General features: G+C 39.1%; 1 protein-coding gene across 3 annotated transcripts in view; it reads right to left on the bottom strand.

The window, feature by feature from the left end:
- Positions 1–21,045, bottom strand: part of Ccdc50 (coiled-coil domain containing 50) — a 51,786-nt gene that overhangs the window by 20,374 nt on the left and 10,367 nt on the right. For 2 of the 3 annotated variants that reach the window (XM_021209575.2, XM_021209576.2), the window contains exons 2-5: positions 13,274–13,336; positions 12,225–12,351; positions 9,514–9,604; positions 854–971 (exon numbers count right to left, since the gene is read on the bottom strand). In XM_021209575.2, the coding sequence (XP_021065234.1) occupies positions 854–971; positions 9,514–9,604; positions 12,225–12,351; positions 13,274–13,336 (399 nt within the window). Of the gene's footprint in view, positions 1–853; positions 972–9,513; positions 9,605–12,224; positions 12,352–13,273; positions 13,337–14,634; positions 14,729–21,045 lie in introns of those variants that run through there. The other variant, XM_029544402.1, reaches the window with a different exon arrangement.

Here is a 21,045-nt window from a genome sequence, read left to right as displayed (position 1 = left end):
GATGACTGGTTTTCTAAACACTCTAGGATCATTGATCTGAAAATTTTTTACTCTCTAAGCTGTTTTTAGTTTGCTCACTGGTATTTTTGCAAGTATAATATTCAAATCCAACCTCAAAAATCAATAACACATGAAGACAGAAGAAATGTCCTTCATTTGCTAAATTTCTGAGAGAGCTGGACTAAGTTTTATGTTTGCAAATATTCTGTTCCCAACACACTTTGAAGATGATCTGCACCACTGCAGTGTCACCACCACCACACTGAAAAGCAGGCACTACAACATGGGACTCGAGGAAGTTCTTTCCCTCACGAATTATTCTATGCGGTAATCAAGCAGCAGAGGAATCAAGAATGACAGTAAACAGTGGATTGCCCAGTCTGGTACTGCAAGTTATCAGAGAAAGGAAAGGGCAGACAAAGCTCTTACCCAGTGACTGATGCATGACGTGCCTTCTGTACTCAAACAGCACTGCTGAGTCCTTTTTGAGGAAAATGTTACCTCCTGAGCCACACCCACCATTTTCTCTACCACAAGCTTTTGTATTTAGGGAACAGTACAACGCTATAATGGCTTTATCACAAGGAGTACATCAACGTTATAAAGTCATGTTCAAGTTCTAAGTCAAAAAGACTGACTGTCATAAATGTGAAAAACAGTCGTTCATTAAAACAAAATAAAATATAAATTTTAAAATCAAATAGAATATTGCCACAAATCTAAACTGTACTCAGGGCCTGAGGACAAGAGACATGTCTCCAAACTCCTCAGCTGACCTATGGACCAAATGAAAAGGGAGTTCTGTAGCTGAGGCTAAGGACAGAGAAGGTCACATGCAGGCATTGGCTGTTACCTCCATCCTCACAATAGTAGTTATCTCCAAAAGCATTTCCCCCGGAAAACTCTGGAGTGTGTTTCTTCCTCTTTTTCTCTTCCTGTAGTTCCTTCTCTTGCAAAAGACGTGCTATGTCCTAAAAAAGTAAAATAGAGGAGAAAACAGTATCATCAGAGTGACCAAGGTTGACACCGTGAAACTAGACTCCCCTGTCGGCTCTCCTCTGCTGACCAAGGTTCTTCAGATTTTCATGCATTCATCAAATGTTATTCAGATGCTTTACAAGAGCAAGAGTATAATGCCAAAAATCAAGCTGGGCTTTATTTTCTCTAATAAAAATGTACCAGTGGCTCAGGCTCTAAGACCAACAATCAATAAATGGGACATCATGAAACTGCAAAGTTTCTGTAAGGCAAAGGACAAGGTCCATAGGACAAATGAGCAGCCTAGAGATTGGGAAAGGATCTTCAAGATCCTACATCTGACAGAAGGATATTATCCAAAATTTATAAAGAACTCAGGAGGTTAGACACCAACAACCAAAATAACCCAATTTAAAAAAAAGGGTATACAGAGCTAAACAGAATTCTCACCAGAGGAATTTTTAATGGCTGAGAATCACTTAAACAAGTTTTATTCATTAGGGAAATTAAAATATCTCTGAGGTTCCCATCAGAATGGATAAAATAAAAAACTCAAGAGAGCACATGGTGGTGATGATGTGGAGCAAGGGGAACACTTCTTCATTACTGGGTGAGTACAAACTTGTACAATCAATATGGAAATCAGTTTGGCAGCGTCTCAGAAAACTGGGGATAGTTCTACCTCAAGACCCAGCTATACCACTCCTGGACATATATCCAAAAGATGTTCCAGTATCCCACAAAGATACTTGCTCAACTATATTCATAGCTTTATTCATAATAGCCAGAAACTGGAAACAACTTAGATGTCCCTCAACTGAAGAATGGATAAAGAAAATGTGGTAAATCTACACAATGGAAATCTATTTAACTATTAAAAACCAAGACATCATGAATTTTGCAGACAAATGGATGGGGAACTTGAGGCTGTCACCCTGAATGAGGTAACCCAATCTAAAAAAAGACATGCATGGTATGTACTCACTTATAAGCAAATATTAGCCATAAAATACAGTTACCACGTTACACTCCACACACCCAAACGAGAAGGAAGGCCCAAGCGAGGATACTTGAATCTCACTTAGAAGGGGAGTAAAATAGGCATAAGATGCAGAAGGAGAGAGGGAACTGGGAGGGAGGGAGAATGGGTAGGGGAATGGGGGGTGGGTCAGGGTCAGATGTGGTGAAAGACAGTAGAAATTGCTAGATAGCCACAAAAAACGAATAGAAACCTGTAACTGAGGGGGGTGAATAGGTGGGGGCACCTCCAGCAGTATAGACAGAGACCTGGAATAAGGAAAGTGCTCAAGAATCACTGGGGTGACCTGAGCTGTAACTCACTACACTGGGGATATAGAACCTAAGAGGCCACCTTCTGTTGCTAAGCAGGAAACCCAGTGGACCAATAGAGACACCAACCAACCCACAAAAGTTTCAACCCAAAATTTATCCTGTCTATAAGAAATGCAGGGATAGGAAAAGGAACAGAGAATGAGAGAATTGCCAATGAACAACCAGCCCAATGTGAGACCCATCCCATGGGCAAGCACAAGTCCCTAATACTATTAATGATACTCTGTTATGCTTGCAGACAGGAGCACTTTGTTCTTTGAGAGGCTCCATCCAGCATCTGACACAGACAGATACAGACACACAAAGCCAAACAGTGAATGGAGCTTGGGGACTCCTATGGAAGAATAAGACGAATTCTGGGGCCCGAAGGGGATAGGAACTCCACAGGAAGACCAACAGAGTCAACCAACCTTAACCCTTGGGGACTCTCAGAGACTGAATCACCATCCAAAGAACATACACAGGCTGGGCCTAAGCCTCCTCCCTGATAAGTAGCAGATATGCAGCTTGGCCTTCATGTGGGTTCCAAACAACTGGAGTGGGGGTTATCCCAAAGCTGTGTCTGACTGAGATATTTTCTTCTAGCTGGCTGCCTTGTCTGGCCTGCATAGGAGAGGAAGTCCCTAACCTCACAGACACACCAGGGTTGGAGGATACCCAGAGGGGCCCCATCCCCTCAGAAGAGGAGGGGGATGGGGAAAAATTGCAGGATGGGGTGGCCAGGATGGGGGCAATGAGTGATAAGGAAAGTGAATAAGTAAAAATACAAATTTAAATTTAGAAAAACTGTAAAGCTAGTTAAATCTATAGAGTCAAAGTTTTGCCTAAAGCTAATTCTAACATAATTTCTAAAATATATATTTATGTCTTTCATCCAAATATGAGTAGGGTTTGCAAGGAAATAGCAAGCTCCACAACTTAATAAACTGACTTATAATTTAATTATAAAATTGTACTTTTACGATACAATTAAAAATTTTATAATTTTATGAAATTTTATTAAGATTGTATTTTTACAATTTTTATAACTAAAAATCATAAGATTTTTAATTTTTAGTGGTGATTCTGAGTGAGCTTTTCACAGAAATACTGCTATGTTAACAGAAAAAGAGAAGGTACGAAGGTACACTTTTGCCTGGCATGCACAGGATCTGTCTGAGCACTTGGGAGAGAGAAGAAAGCAATCACAATTGGGAAGGGAAGGACCTGGGAGGAAAAGTAGTTGTGGTGGGGCAGGGGGAGAACTGATCTGATATCTAGTGAAGGAAAAGGACTGAAGCCCTGAGGGCCAGCAGAAAGAATGGAAACAGGCAACCTTAGGAAGTAGAAGGTTGGGGGACACCACCCCCCTCCCCAGAATGCACCAAAGACCTGGGAGGTGAGAGACTCCCAGGACTCAAAGGGAGGGAATGTAAATGAAATGCTCAACAGTAGGAAGAGAGAGCTTATAGAGCCCACCTCCAGCAGGAAGACAGGACATCCAAGTGAGGGAGGGGGCTGCCATCCCACAGTCACAACTCTGACCCTAATTGTTCCTGTCTGAAAGAATTACAGGGATGGAAATGGAGGAGCCTGAGGAAAGGAAGGGAAGGTCCAGAGACAGACTCAAAGTGGGATCCAGCTCAATGGGAGGTTCCAAGGCCTGACACTATTACTGAGGTTATAGAACACTCACAAAAAGGGACCTAGCATGACTGTCTGCCAGAAGATCCAACAAGCAGCTGAAAGAGTCAGATGCAGATATTTGCACTCAACCAATGAACAGAAGCAGCTGACCCCTGTTGTTGAATTAGGGAAGGCTGAAAGAAGCTGAGGAGAGGGCGATCCTGTAGGAGGACCAGCAGTCTCAATTAATCTGGACCCCTGAGAACCAAACAGACAGCATACAGCAGCTGATATGAGGCCCCCAACACAGATACAGTAGAGGACTTCTGGTTCTGTGTTCATTCAGAGGTGATGCACCTAACCCTCAAGAGACTGGAGGCCCCAGGGAGTTTAGAGGTCAGGTTGGATGGGGGGTGGGGACATTCACATGAAGACAGGAGTGGGGAGGAGATATGGGATGTGGAACAGTGGGAGGGGAATAAAATATGGAGTATAAAAAATTTAATTAATTAATTTAAAAGAGAATAAAAAAGAAGAATACAGAGTCACTGGGAGTTGCCACTGCACTACAGGTCCCAGGTCCCAAAGGGAGATGTCCTTCAATCTTCCAGCTCCACTGCAGCCGGAGGCGCTCCTGCAGATGACTAAAGACAAAAAGCTTTGCGCTGAAAGGAGCTATATGCAGCTAGTATTAGTCACTGAACTTGATGCTGCCAATCAACTGATCATTCTTGATAGGAACAAACTTGTGATCCTCAGTTCCCTTTCTGGTAACACAGGATCCAAAACAGATCACACTGTCTCAGCAGATCCTCCAACAAAATGAAATAAAGCACCCAGTCTAAAACATGCACTGTAGTTAACTCTTTAAAATGAACAGTGCAGGCTGGGAGTACAGCTAAGTGGAAAAGTATCCCCAGCATGCCCAAGGCTCTGAGTTCAATTACCAGTATTGCTCCACAGAATTACAGAAGGGATGAAAGAAAGGAGGAACGACAACTTGATATGCCATGGTTGGCCTATCATGGGAGGCCTGCCTTTTTCTGGATAGAAATGGAGGAGTGGTAGAGGTGGGGGAGGAGAGGAGGGAGCAGAAGGAAGCAATGAAACACATATAGACATTTTCTTGAAGGGGCCAAATATGCTCTGAACAGTAGAAAATACAAATACAAGACCAGGATCCTTAACCTCATCGATCAGGTGGAAAAAGCACAGGAGAAAAATGCAGAGCATGGCGGCTCATTATTCTAGGATAGCCTCTAGCACAGCCCAGGCAGCCTCAGACTTGTCCCAGAGGGACACTCTCCTGAACCATGGGACTGAGTGATTTAGGAAAATTTTACACTACAGAAGGTTTTCACCTCTGTCTTACAATTCATAATTGGTTTTCAAAGAAAGAAAATTTTAAGTTAAAAATGAAAAGATAATCTAAAACTATGAGCTTTACATGGCTGTCAGTAATGGGGGTGAAAGAGGGTACCACTCAATTGGATTGCTACTCTACTTGATTAGTTAGTATTTAATACATGAAGGCCTAACTTAGGGCGGACTCTCAAAGGAGGTATAATATCAAGGGTTACCCTATAAAACCAGGGACCTGGAAAGGCTATAGGTATAAAGTAGCAAAATCACTAGGCTAAGATGAGGAAGGCTTGCTCAACTAGAAGACTCCCTCCCTCTGCCTTACTGCTGCATATGTACATATGTAGTTTACACATCAAAACACACAAAAATTGTCCTAACACAATCTACTGCTATTTGAGCTGGTCTCAAAATAATAAACTTATATAAATACAATTTTGTGGAATCGTAACACCCTGACAATGCTAGGAATAATCCCAGCTCACAGAGCTATTTGTTTGATTATGAATCAGTTACTAAGTTTCTCTCTTAACACTTCGTGGTCCAGATGGTTCAGGCTGCTAGACCAGAACCATGATAGAATTAGCCACACTAATATAAGAAAAAGAAAACTTTCCTAAAATAGCATCACACCACAAGCACATATTTTAAATATACAAAATATAGTATGCCTTTGTGTACACACACACATACACACAGAGAGATACAAACATACACAAACATACATGTCATGCACATACAGAGTTATAAGAATTTAAGCTAAGTCAACTCAACATACATTCTTTAGGTTTACTTTAAAAACACTAATGAATGCCTATATTGTGACCCAAGAGATACACACCAAAATGGAATCAACCCAGACGTCTTCATCTCAAACACCACTAGTATAGTACAGCAAAGAGCTCCAGCCTCTCCAATACCTAGAGGAAACTTTAACTAGTGTATTTAAGACACGACATAAAAGAGTTTTGTTTGTTTTTAAAAAGAAAAGTACTGTGAGGTGAGGAAGAGAATGGAGAAGAGGAGGAAGAAGGGAAGAAAAAAGGGAGGGAGGGGAGGAGGGAAAATAGGGACTAGAATCCTGTCCTCCTTTCTACATCTGTCTCTGCTTTCCTCCCTGTGCTCTGTTAGCACATCCTATAGGAACTACAACAAACACTGTAACAGCTGAAAATGCTCATTCACCTACACAAAGCTGTGCACGTCTATTATGTCTCATGAACAACACTGTTTAGAAAAGTACCTCTGACCCAAGAAGAAAGGCTTTCATCTTTATTCTGTGGTTGGGTGGGGGCGCGGGGGAAGGTAGGGATGAGGGATAAACTACTCAGGAGAGTTGACACAGAGTCTCCAAAGATTTAGGTGAAAATCTGAAGAAGAGTAGTTTTCCACAGCTCCACTACTGAAAAATGAACTAAGCGGACTCCACAGGAAGAACAAGGAGAGGAGAGGGGAAGTGAGAGAGAGCAGCTCATTAGTAACCAGGGATGCTTAGCCAAGATCAGGCCAGAGACATGGGACTACTGCTTCTGAGAAACACAGATCCACCTTTCAGCAACAATAAAGTAACGTCAGCCAACTACTACTACTAACACAGAAGCCACTGAAAGTCCCACTTTTCTCATGAAGAAAGAATATCTTTCACAGCAGCCATCCTGATAAAACTAAGGCATGAGTTTGAGCAGATAAAAAATATGAAGAAAATTTCTATGGGCCAAACATAACAGCTTTAGTTGCTAAAATCTCCTTGACTGTTCCTCAGTTCATTTACGATTCTACTAGGGAAAGGGGCCAGATAGATCAACGCAGTGAAGGACAGCAAAAAAAAAAAAAAAAAAAAAAAAAAAAAAGGCCTGTAAATCACACCAGATTGGAACCCACTAAGTTATTTACTTTCCCTCTAATTTTGCATATATACTGTAGAAAACTAGAAAAACCAGCCAGCCAAAGCAAATAAGAAAGCACTTATCAATGTTGTCACAAGCACTGGAGGTCTTTCACAACTGTCTCACTCAGTCCCAGCCACAGCCGCCCAGTTGCAGAGATAGAGGGAACTGACATGCCCAGACATTTTGGAACCTAACATATTTAACAGAAAAGGTGAAAATCCAACAGCTACAAACTAAAAAGATAAAGTTTAGGCCTGGTCATCCCAACTCTAAATCACACACTTAGATACTGTGCGTAATACATATGTTAGAACTAAATAGCACAAAATTTCTATAGTATCTTATTGTAACTGGAAGAAGTCATTATTTAACACTTACTTTCTTATTTTGCAAAATGGGATTAATTACTACCTCGTTTACTTGAACCCACAGACCCTTTGGCTTTTCTTTCCATCCTATGTTTTTCTGAATTGAGGTAGGATCAGAGAAGACAAGCAGTATTTACAAGATGTCACTCCATCTGTTAAATTACAAGTAGAAACTTCCTGTCTAGAGAGTACAATGACTTCTTTCAGCCTGGCTTCATCCCAGAAGAACATTTACTAAAGAGAAGCAAGACCTGCTGCAATAAGGAAAGGTCTCTTGTGACACTAAAACAATGGGGTCGGAAGTGAACTTTAATTCTTACTTGTCATAACTATCAGATTATCATGATTTATTTTCTTAACAAACAAATAAACACTCAGATATCTCACACTCATTGGTAACTAAATAACAAAGAGCAAAGGTGGCTCTGTGTATATAGGATAATTTACTAAAAAAGTGACACATCCTGATTAGTGTAGACAATCCCACTTTACATGATTTAGCATCACCCCCTGTAGCTATCTATGAAAGGTGTCCCTGGATTGACCAATCATTTTCTTCAGTGCTATAAATCAATACAATGACCACCAAAGCCTACTTCCTGAAAGGGGTGGTTCTAACGCTAAGGTCTACTTCCCCAAATGGATCTTGATTTGTCAGTAAAGAAGGCCGGGGGCCAATTGCTATGTAGAAGGTATAGGTGTGACTTCTGGGTCCCAGGAGGAAAAGGCAGAGGGAGGAGAGGGGACTTTTTTTTTTTTTTTTTTCTGCCATGCTTTGGAGGAAGAAGACATGGGAGGTGCCCCCCAGAGGGATTAGGGAAGGGGACTGGGGCCTGTAGCCTCTGCGACAGGCGGGTGTCCAAGGATGCCTGGCAGGGGCTGGGTGGAACTAGCCACTGAAGTTTAGGGCAAGTGGAGAGAACAAGGAGATAATAAATTGGTAAGGGTATACTTTTCCAGGCAGGAGATAGTAACACCCAACAACTGTGCCTAGAAGGCAAGTTGTAAAGAAACTGTGTACGTGTGTCTTTTATCTGTGGATACAAGGGTCTTGAGTGGGAGCTGGTATCCCTCCCAGAGAAAAGGCAGGCAGAACAAAAGGGAAGCAGGGAGGGCTGATAGCAGGCCAATCTCAGAGCAAAAGTGGTAGCTTTTAAAACTACAGGCAATGATTCTGAAAGAAGGCAGAGAAATGAAATCCTCAGTATAGAATATTACATATAAACAACACAAAAGCAAACATCTGCAAATTCATCATCTCACAATCAAAGCACTATTGTCAACTGTATTCACTTCAGGTTTAAAAACAAACCATCAAAAGGCCCAAATAATCAAATGCATTGGCCAGCATATAAGGGCAGTGAGACTAATGCCAACTCCTGAGTCCTCACAAGAACTTAGTCCTCACTCTAGTCTCAGTTCTACTCCAGGCTTGCACTCAAAAGCTGAATTCAGATGCAGAGACCTTTAGGGAGCTGGAGAATGCTCTCAGCAATTCAATTACTCAGAGCCTTAGAATGCAGCCTCATTTGAGGCCTTTGGGGATATAACTATTTAATGTCATGCAGGCTGAGACATGGTGCTTGAACCAATCATGAGTTTCTTTCATCTGACAAGCCATTTGACGAGACAGAGGTGGACATTGACAGCTAGGGCACAGCTCCCCAGAGAAGCTTGTGGTATCTAATCTTAGACTTTCTGCTTCTGAGAATGATTTCCTATCTGGTGAGGCCTTCATGGCAGAGATAACATACATCTTTTGTAGTGATAGAAAACTAACTCAATTTCATGTCAAGATTTCCCCACAATACAAGCCATGAAGAGAGAATAAACAGTGGTCCACAGAAAACAACACCCAGGCTCGCCTGACCTCCAGATGAGGAGTTCTGCTACCGTTCAGAGAGGCTGCATTGAGCTAAACCTCTTCAATGGACATGGAATTTTTAACAAAATCATACCTCATCCTTCTTCTCCTGAATGCGTCGTCTCTCAGCCTCAATGGTTAGCTTCTCCTGGATTTCCTGAGCAATTTCACAATCATGTTGTTCACTATAAAACAAAGATAAAGGTGATATAAACAAAGAGCAGAAGGGAGCATTCTTCTTAAACAGAACAGTTTATTGAATACTCACTATAAGGTGATAACGTATTTTAACTCAATCTGCATGGCACTTGCAAATAAGGATCAATGCCCAACTGAACAGAGGAGAAAACTGGAACACAAAGGGACTACGTGGGAAAACTGGCATCTCCGTCAGACACTGTAATGAAAGCTATATCATGTCACCCAACTGGAGCCACTCTATAAGAAGACACAGGCTCTTCCAGAATTCTGTAGAAGCTGCCTTGCCCAGGAGATCAATACCCACCAATATCAAAACACAGAACACACAGAAAAAGAATGTGAGCAACTTCATGAAAACATCAATAATTTTGTGATTATAAGTAGTAGCATGGCTTTTTAAATGTTATATAAAAACACATAAGTTTTATTATTTTTAAATTTAGTAACCAAATGATGTGTTAAAAATTTTATAGGACAAAAAGAGCTTGCTTTCCTTAACTGTGGTTCCAAATGGAGGCTTCTTTGGAAAATGCCAGTTTTCTCAATGCTTTGGACATTAGAAACATTGTTGCTACCACAGCATTTTTTGTTTTAATTTTTTGCTTATTTATTCGATTTTGGTATTAATGCATAAAACAGAAAATTAAGAAACACCTACTATGGGCCCAGAACAATGTTCAACATGGAGAAAACAAACAATCAGAAAGTCTTTCCTACATTTTGATGGAAGGAATCAGGGCAATCATTTTGCTAAGAAAAAAAGGAACCTTTAAATAGCACCTTTAAGATGTATTTATTCATGTATGTGGGTTGCATATGTGTGTATAGGCACCACATATGTCTAGTACACAAGGAAGCCAGAAGATGGCATTAGGCCCCTAGAAATGGAGTTATAGACAGTTGCTCTGGGTAGTAATGGGAACCAACCCTGGTCCTCTCCAGGGCAGTGAGTGCTCTTTACCACTGAGCCATCTCTCCTAGCATCTTTAAAACAGAGAAATTTGATTTTCTCAGAAATAACTATAAAGTTTCAGGTTTTTAAAAAACAATGAAAGTTTTAAAATTCTATAATGTGATAATCTGGGGAGTTACTGCTTTTATAAAGTAATCATTTAGGAAAGGTGAACAAAAATGTGTTTAGCAATTACTACTTTGAAACAAGCTAGGAGAAAAAAAAAACAATTATATTTTGCAGTTCTCCTGCTAAAAAAATATATTTCCTATCATTTCCCTCCAACAACTGAACTTCAAATATTTCTGAGTTGCAGACATGTTTGTATACTCCATGTTCAGAATTAGCATGTTACCTTACAAAGGATTATCAGGACCACTCTAAGTTCTCTGGAGCAACTGAAACCCAAATGCTCTATTTCAACAAACCCAAGGAAACAAAAATCATTTTCATTTGCATCAAATGTGGAAAATGTATCTAAAAGTGCATATGTGGCTATACAAATAGTATCTACTATGTGTATATACTAAATACTCATAGTATACTATACACTATACACTATGCACATAGTATGCATATTATAAGGTAGTATTAAAACAAACCAGAGTATACAGGAGCTCAAGTCAGATTTTGCTTTAAGACATGGTAGGAACCAAACAATCCCTAAATAAAACAGGCCTGATTTTGGTCAGTCATGAGCTATGAGATCTCATGCCACTGAATAAGTTGTAAATCATGGCTTAGGCTTAATGACTTTATGTTGCAGGTAAAGTAAGTTAGGATCTTACCCATTAAAACAAGAAATAAACGGAAACATGGTAATAATGAACAGAAGGAAAGCAGAAGCACAATGTGGAAAGCAGATCAAAATTGCAAAGGTCACAGATGACACACAAGATGTGAAAGTGAAGCTCAGGCTAAGCTTCATGACTCCAAAGCTTCCAAGTGAGGTGAGCTCTAAGTCGTCAACTAAATATACAGAACCACAAGGAAGCAGGAGTACCTGAGCAAGCAGCCATCAATACTGGCTAAAGGTCCCGATTTGAGTGACAAGTACTCTTAATTACAATTCCTGCTGTGCCAGCTAGCTAGACTGCCAGAAAGCAAAGGCCGAAAGCTACCATTTCTAGCTTCCTAGAATGATTTGGAGGGGTCCTACGACGAAATGCTGCATTTCTCATATTTAGCACATATAACCTATTGCTCTACAACCCAGTGCTTTCTAGAACATTGTGCTTCTTGAAAAGCAAGGAAATCAAAGAAAGATAGAGCAGCAAACATAGCTAAGAAAATTAAAGAAACTTATTATAGCACACAAAGAATTGGTGTCTGTTATTCCAATGCTTTCCCCAAACAAACTTACAGTCAGAAGACAAGAGATTATTTTCTTCATGACATGGGTACAAAGACTAAATTGAAAGAGACAAACCAATCAGTTCAAAGTCACAGACCTAAAAGTGTACCTAGCATGATTAACATTTCCCAATACTTATTTCAAAAACAAAAACATTTTTCAATGAAAATTACTGGCCAGTCACCATACAGTTTGAAATCCCAGACAGAAAAGAAACAGAGATGGGAGGGGCCCCTCCCCGCCCTAGCTGCTAGTCCCATAGGCATGCCTCATGTCCACACTATTCCCCAGATCTCACAGGGCTTTGTAGCGCTTCTGGAGCTGAGCTTGGGCTTTGAGGTCTTCCTCTTGGAGCTGCTTAGCAACCTGCAGATCATGTTGTACCAGACGGTTCCTTTGAATGTTGGATGCCAAATGATGCTCAACTGTATAGAAACATTAAAAAGGGAGTTACAATATGCTGATTGGTTAATAAAAACCTCACAGTTAATTTAAAAAAAGCGTCACAATTAAAAAATCTATATCTCCACCACTCCATTTTATATTTCAAACAATTGATAAAAGCACTACAGCAATTATTCCACTAAGTATAAAGAATACAAAAAGGAATAAGTCATTTGCTTTGGTCATATGACATAAAAGTAGCAGTGTCATGATGTCTATATAGACACTCTAAGCTGCCACTCTTCTTTCAACTAACTTCTGTTTCCATTCCAAGAACTCACAAATTGCTATCTAACTATGTTTTACTTTCCACTAAAATCCTTAGTAAGTACTCAGAACAATCCACCATGTGGGGTTGGGATTATACCAGTATTACTTGGCGGAGAGCATGTTTAGCATGCAGGAAGTGCTGGGTTCCATCCTTGACATTCATGTTTGTAATTTCAGCACATAGAACACAGAGCAGATCAGACCTCCAAAATCATCCTAGACTATACAGGTTTCATTCATCCTGAGCTACATGAGACCCTATCTTAAACAACAAATATCCACAATGTTACTGAATGGAAACACTATGAAAATGCCTGTGAAAAATGCCCCAGTCTCTATTTCATGGGAAAGCTTCTGACATACTACAGATATATATACTTGCAACCACTGTCGCCTTCCCAAGGAAGGGAGGAGAAAGTCTGTCCTGTTCCCCAGACAGTGAGTATTCTTCTTAACCCTGACTCTCACTTCAAAACATGTAGAATTCATTATGTATCCCTGTCATTTGCCTAGACCTATCCTTCAGGGTAGACTAAGGTATACTTAGTGACTTTCTCCTTCTTTCACAAGAAGAAACCAGGCAAGCTGCCACTAAACAGAAAGCTGCAGGCTCATGAATGAGATGTTACTTACTCTCTTGTTCCTGCAGGCTATGGGCCAGGGTGTGGTCCTCCAGGACGGCAAAATCTCTACACACTGTAGAGGACAAAAAACAGAATAGAGAACTAATCAGTATTATTTCAATTTAATATAAAAATAAAAGAATTCTGTGTACTTTAGAACAATTTCAAATTTTTAGTATATTAGTTTAAATAATTTGTAATGCATAAAATGTCTCATTAAAGTATGAATTCATCATTCACAAAAATCCCTAATGTTGGGTCTGGAGAAATGGTCTAATGGTTAACAATAATCACTGTTCTTGCAAAGGATCTTAGTTTGGATCCCAGCAACCCACATGGAAGCTTACAATCATGGATCACATTCTTCTGGCTTCCACAGGCACCAGGCACCCATGTGTTGCACATACATAAATGCAAATAAATACTCATACAAATAAAAAGTAAATAAATCATAAAATGAAAACCCATGGTTCCTGCTGAATGTCAGGTATGCCACAAAACAATGGTTAACTCTCCACTATTGCCTGAGGTAAAAATACTAAGTACAGCCTTAAAATCCAAATTCCCATCTACCTCTCCATTTGCCTGGGAGACAATGATCCTTCCTGGCAGACAGACAGTGATCCAGATGTGTATGTGTGTGTGTGTATTATTATATGTATAATATATTTATTTGCCTAGACCTATTCTTCATATATATATATATATATATATATATATATACATATACTATATGTATTTTTATGTAATATATATTATATTGTCATCCTCTACTAAACTACTCACAAAGTACAAAGACTTCTAAAATTTCTTTGTTAAAATCAGAAAAAGATACAGACATTTATTCCTGTATACTGCATACTGAAGAATCAAGTCGTAATTAACCAGTTGTAAGACTGAGGATATTGATGCAGAAGAGGTGGCTCAGTGGTTAAAGAGAGGTTACAGCTCTTGTATAAGAGGCGGGTTCCATTCCCAGTACCCACATGGCTGCTCACAACTGTCTAGTCCAGTTGCAGGGGATCCATAGTCCCTTCCACCTTTTGTGGGTACCATGCATGTATACAGTACATAAACATGCACACAAGCAAAACACTTCACTATGTAAAAATAGGTCTAAAATAAGGCTAATGATCCCCATACTCACTGGTTTGAGTTCTCGTTTTCATTTACCTGGTTGTTGCATATATGTAGCAAAGGAAGAGGCAGGCCTAGCAAGTATGGAAAAGCTCAGACATATGTGATCAAGATACAGTAGAATAGAGAACCTGTTCTATCTGCCAAAACTACCCACTAATATTGGATAGAAAATTTATGATCAGCCTTCAATATCCCACTTCAAATACCACCTTTCCATTAATCCAAACTTACACCAGCACATCGGACTGTTTATATGATGGTACTGTAGCACTAACTCATGACACAATTTTATTCATCTGAGTCTCCAGTACATATTGTAAATCCTGAAAGAGAGGAATATTTTATGGGCCATTTTATTCCCACTCTATAATAATGCCTGGACAATAACTTTTAAATCGAGAATAAGGATGATTTCATTGCATACACACCACACCACATACACACACATACATGCACACACATGTGCACACTGCACACACACACAGAACACCCCATGCACATGAAATTCTAAATGTTCCCACTCATGTCTCTCTAGTATACTGATTCACTCAGATTCTCCACCTATTCAAAACAGGCCTAAGAAGGTATCTATCAATCCTTCTTCAAGAAACAGCAAAATTTCATTAACCCAAATTCAATACATGTATCTGTCACTGATAGAACCATAGAACATCCAGAAAGATGGTCTACTCAGACAGGTGGTCCACTATTGGTCTCCTTGGACCGTAATAAAACATACCACTAAATGTATAAAAACTAATCCTGATGATCCCAAAATGGTGAGAGTGATGCTGCCTTAATGTAGAATCCAGTGTAATGTGTGTGTGTGTGTGCATGTGTACATGTGTACATTTACACCCCCCCCCACACACACACATGCAATTTTAAGTTTGTTAAGGCAAGCAGCAAAAAGACTTAGGATGCATGTAGCACTTTGAAGCAAAGTGTAACATGGGGTAAAAACTGATAAGAATTTGCAGAATTTGTAATTCGTTTCTTGAGTCACTGCTTTGAAAAATCTAGCCTATGACCTCAGAAGTTGCTGACTGCCAAATAGTTTTAAAGTTAGATGTCCCTCAATAGAGGAATGGATACAGAAACTGTGGTACATTTACACAATGGAGTACTACTCAGCTATTAAAAACAATGAATTTATGAAATTCTTGGGCAAAGGGATGTATCTGGAGGATATCATTCTTAGTGAGGTAACCCAATCACAAAAGAAGTCACTAGACATGCACTCACTGATATTAGCCCAGAAACTTAGAATACCAAGATACATTTTGCAAAACACAAGAAAACCAAGAAGGATGACCATCGTGTGGATACTTCATTCCTCCTTAGAATAAGGAATAAAATACCCATGAAAGGATATAGGTACAGAGACAAAATTTAAAGCTAAGATGAAAGGATGGACTATCCAGAGACTACCCCATCCGGGAATCCATCCCATCATCAGCCACCAAACCCAGATACTAATTTACATGCCAGCAAGATTCTGCTGAAGGGACCCTGATATAGCGGCCTCTTGTGAGGCTATGCCAGTGCCTGGCAAACACAGAAGTGGATGCTCACAGTCAGCTATTGTATGGAGCACAGGGCCCCCAATGGAGGAGCTAGAGAAAGTACCCAAGGAGCTGAAGGGGGCTGCAACCCTGTAGGTGCAACAACAATATGAACTAACCAGTACCCCCTGAGCTCGAGTCTCTAGCTGCATTTGTAGCAGAAGATGGCCTAATCGGCCATCATTGGGAAGAGAGGCCCCTTGGTCGTGTAAACTTTATATGACCCAGCACAGGGGAAGGCCTGGGCCAAGTAGTGGGAGTGGGTGGGGGGGGGGGGGGGGGGGGGGGAGTATAGGGAACTTTCGGGATAGCATTTGAAATGTAAATAAAGAAAATAATAAAAAAAAGAAAATATTAAGTATATGAAAAATTAAATAAAACAAGTCAAGGTCAGTAAGTCAAAAACAGAAAGAAAAAAGTTTTAAATATAGTAATAAGACATTTCAGGGGTTAATAATCATGCAATATGGCCAGCAGATAAAAAAAAGAAAAACCGACTTTTTCATTAAAAAGTTCTGCAACAGATCCTTCCAAATATGCAACTAAAAGAGTGACTATGTCAGTTCCAATACCAACACATCAGAGCACCAGAAACCTTTACTCCCAAGGAAATATCAAGAACAATAGCACTATATGACAGACTTTCAGTATTTCTAAACACAATCACTGTTCACAGAAAAGGTAAATAGCTTATCACCTTATCCAACGTGTAAAAAACAGTGATAATCACATACAGTTCCAATAGTGGTCAAATCCAGCCTTACCCTGTCCAATCCAAGTAATGGTTCATATTCCCATTAAGTACTTTTGTAGCATGATGGCTTCCTCCTCTCAAACCAGAGCATTAAGTAACTGAGAAAAATGGTCTTCAGAAAAACACAACCTGTGACCTACAGTGGGTATCATGTACAGTGCAGACTTAGTTTAAGCCTGAAGACATCCACATTCCCTAAAGCATACCACTGAACCATGGCACTATGAAGCCTCCTATTTTACATAATAAGTGGCTGTCCATTTGTACAGGTTATCTTACTGGCTAATGCACGGACCAAGTAACATTTGTGCTATATACAAGTAGAGCCCAACAGTGATATTGGGAAGCCTTATAGAATACTCTTGACTACAACAGAAATATCTGACTTTTCAACTTGAGTTGAATTTTCAGAATGTTCCAGAAAGAATAAGCATAAAAAACCCTAATAATATAGCATAGAATTACAATGTAACTAAAATTTCTTTCCTTTTGAGACATTCTATTTTCCAATAATTTTCCATAAAGTGGATACTTACAATCCTTTCAAAACATTTTGTAATAAAAAGATGTGTTTTTACAGTAGTTTAAATATCCAAACAGTAAGGCAACAAATACTCATTAGAAAAAGGACAGGTTTCAGTAGGTTTTGATTCAATTTATAATATTCCCTTAGAGCTTTTGTGTTTTATGGCAAAGAATACAAATAAATCTACATAAATCTGTCTGATTTTTCTGAAGCAGCAAATGTAAAATACTAACAGCTGTTCCACTCTTACCAGAAAAATAAATAAATAAAGCCAGTTTTCTACTTGCAACTATTTATTAGCATACAATATGCAAGTGAATTCATGTTGAAGCTTAAATAAAAGCAAAGATTTATAGAATAGAGATATATGTGTAATTTTAAACACGTGCATAGATGCACAAATGCCTCACACACACACAGACCCGCATACACACAGACCCACACACTCACACAAAACACAAGTGTAAGCACAGAAGAGACATTTTAAAAAGTATCATAATCTAATCTCAAATTTTTACTCATATGCAGTTTATCAAAGTAAATTTCTGTGCCACTAATGTCTCCTACCCCCAAATTCAAAGCTAAGTGTAAAACCAGTAACTTAAACCACTTACTTGGCAAGCAACACTATAGCTAACCACAGACATAGCAGATTATAGGCCAGCAGTTCTGAAAATGCTGAGATGATACAAGTCATCAAATCAGGAGTACTACTTTACTATCACAAGCCATTTACTTCATTATCAAGACCACAGAGAAACTAAGTGAGTATTCAAAGAGAAAAAGCTGAATCAGGAATTTCCATCTGCCAGGGAAAATGACTGGGGCTCAGAGCAGCAGGAGAAACTCCAGGGAAGCAGCAGGGAACAGAAGAATTGTCACTCATACTGGTGACACTTCTTGAAAGAAATAACTTTCCATTAGTTACTCATGTTGCCCTTATAAGTTCAGAAATTCCAACTCCATAAACTTCCTGTTTTACAGAAATAAACTTTATGAGTTGAAATTACTGTGAAACCTAAATCTTTTGGCAGTAGTGACAAACCATAAGCAAGTTACATTTCAGATCTGGTCTATTATCAGAAAATAAAGATACACATACTCATAGATATGCAGAGACTTGAGTAACAACAGCATCTGCTTACTCAAGGAATACCTACAGTTGAGATGAGTTCAGTCAGAAGACCACCAAACTGGTGGCTGAGCTCTGCCTTATATGCCATCCAGTAGACATAAGGGTTCCCTCAACACTGCATGTGATGTATATTCTCCATGGCCCAACATTCGGTAGACAAATTAGGTAAGACTTCATTTGAAGACCAAAAGCTGAATGCTCTATTGAAGTATTGTTTATCTGTAACCTAAGAACACAATATTTTTTCACACTATACTAGTCACATGTATCTATTTCAGCCTTTTCCATGACATGTTTCCAGTGCTAAACTGTTACATGGGACTGGTGAGTACTATTTTGTAGGATATAGCATAATTTTATTATCAAACTAGTTTTATTGTGTAACAATATTCTAGATAATTAGATCTCCACAGATGGAACACTGCTCATTTAGATAAATGCATCACTCAGGAACCTGAATTAGGCTCTACAACATTAAATGCCTAAATCCAATACCACATGTGAACACGTGTATGCAACATAAGTGTGCAGGTATATGTATGTATATGTGTCTCCAGGTATGTGGAAGCACACTTGTTCTAATCAACAGCTACAAATCACTTTGCACAAACAACTGAGGTCTTGAGAAAGTGATTACTTTTAGCCACTAATTTAGCTTCAGATGCTTATGTCCTATGAGTTCTCCTGTTTCTTGTCCCTTAGCTCTACAGCTGATGGCAGTTTTTTGTAACTTCAGAAGGATACAAAGGAAAAGAGTCATTCTACATTTGTGAGGCAACCACTGTGAGGATGCAACGTCACAGCTCAAATAGGAAAGGGAGCAGACATTCCTCATAGTTAATGGAGTTCACTCATCTACAGTCTCATCATACCCAAGGATCCTGCAATCAGATTAGTGAATGTGTATAGCCATGAATTTCAACAGGCCTTGAAAATCAAACTGACCACAAATGAAAAAGCTTTTTCCTCCTAAACGTTTGCCTGCATTCCTTTTGGACAATTACATTGTATTTGGTTGATCTTTACAACAATCCAGGAACATCTGAACTTAAAATAACTAAATTAGTCTATCATGAAAATTAATAAAACAGAAGCACCTCTATTTTAAAACATTCCATTTATTTTCAAATAAATACAGAATTTCCTTAATATCTTTATAAAAAGATGAAGCTCTCATACATTTCTGTAATATATGTATGTATACTATATGACACTAGTTCTGTGAGACACTCAATTATTATACACTCACTGCACAAGAAGGCGGAAAGGGGTTACAATGACTGGTTCGAAAATTCTCTAATTGAATATTCCGATAACATGTAAGTGTAAACGTGTTTTCTCAACTATGAGAGAAGAAACCATCAGTAAGTACTTAAGCAAAGCAAATCATTATTCTAAAACTACTCATCTTATTCTGACAGAGAGTCTCAGTCTAGAAACCAAGAGACAATTGTTAGCCACACGGCCTTCTCAAAGATTATATATAGCAATATATAAGCAGTAACACAAAAAAGTGTTTCAAAGCATTTTTCCTCTAAAAATCATCCAGATAATAAGAATTAGTTTATCCTACTTTGAGTTCTTTTATCCAAAAGACACTTCACCCATCTGTTTCATTCTCTGAACAGCACTGTCCCTGGCACTTTAATGGCCTCATAGGGTTTGGCCGCAAGTTCTCTGTTTGCCTAGAAAGAAAAGCCACTTATCTCCTTAAACTTCTGTAGAATAAACCTAGCACTGCTCATTAAAACCCAAATGATCACATCAAACCCAACTTACCAGGGCAGAAACCCTATCTATCGGTAAGTCCTAGTTCCTACAAGATTGGTTTATCTGAGTCTGACTGTACACTTTCACTTCTCTTCTGGAAGTACATACTTGGTTGTTGTGTATTCCCCTATTATCATTAGTAAATTTATTTCATTAAAAATAAGTAACCTATACTAAAAATTTCCAATTTTATTGCAGCTCATAAGAAAAGTAGACAAGGGAAATATCTCTAAAAGATATTCTTCAAAATTATAAAATTCAGATTTTCATTCTGATAACTCTTGTCAAAATCTATACAAGTTTCCAGTAACTTCAAAATATGTAAAATAAAAATTAGGTAAGAAACAAATAAGCAAGTCTTGAGATTCCCACACGTTCAGTCTGAAACATCATCATGTCAGAAACTGGTCGTGGTCATGGACAGGAAATGTATGTAGATGACCCTGAGGTCACAGGAACCTTCCTAGACTACATTCAGTCTCATGATTTAGGGTCCACACAAATCAGACCTACTTTCCTAGTACCACACAAGAAGACTAAAATTAGATAAGCAGTAATTACAAAGAAACCAGTCTGTGGTTCCCAGTATAAACCTAAGACTATAATACAAAACATGAGGAAATACACAAAGCTTTTTAAAGGGGTTATGTAAACTGAGTGCAGTATTTTTTTTTTAAATTTTTGTTTTTGTTTTCTGTGGTGGTTTAAACAGTTTGGCCCCACAGACTCGCATATGTAAATGCTTGACCCATGCATGGGGAGTGAGACTATTAAGAGATGAGGCCTTGTTAAAAGAAGTGTGTCACTGTAGCGGAAGGAAGGCTTTGAGGCCTCCTATGCTCAAGCTCCACCCAATGTTAAACTCCAGTCTCCTCCAGGTTGCCTTCAAATC

The sequence above is a fragment of the Mus pahari genome, chromosome 12 (assembly GCF_900095145.1).
Source record: "Mus pahari chromosome 12, PAHARI_EIJ_v1.1, whole genome shotgun sequence".
Lineage (NCBI taxonomy): Eukaryota > Metazoa > Chordata > Mammalia > Rodentia > Muridae > Mus > Mus pahari.
The sequence above is the reverse complement of the archived record's forward strand: the minus strand, read 5'-3'. Positions and strand labels throughout refer to the sequence as shown.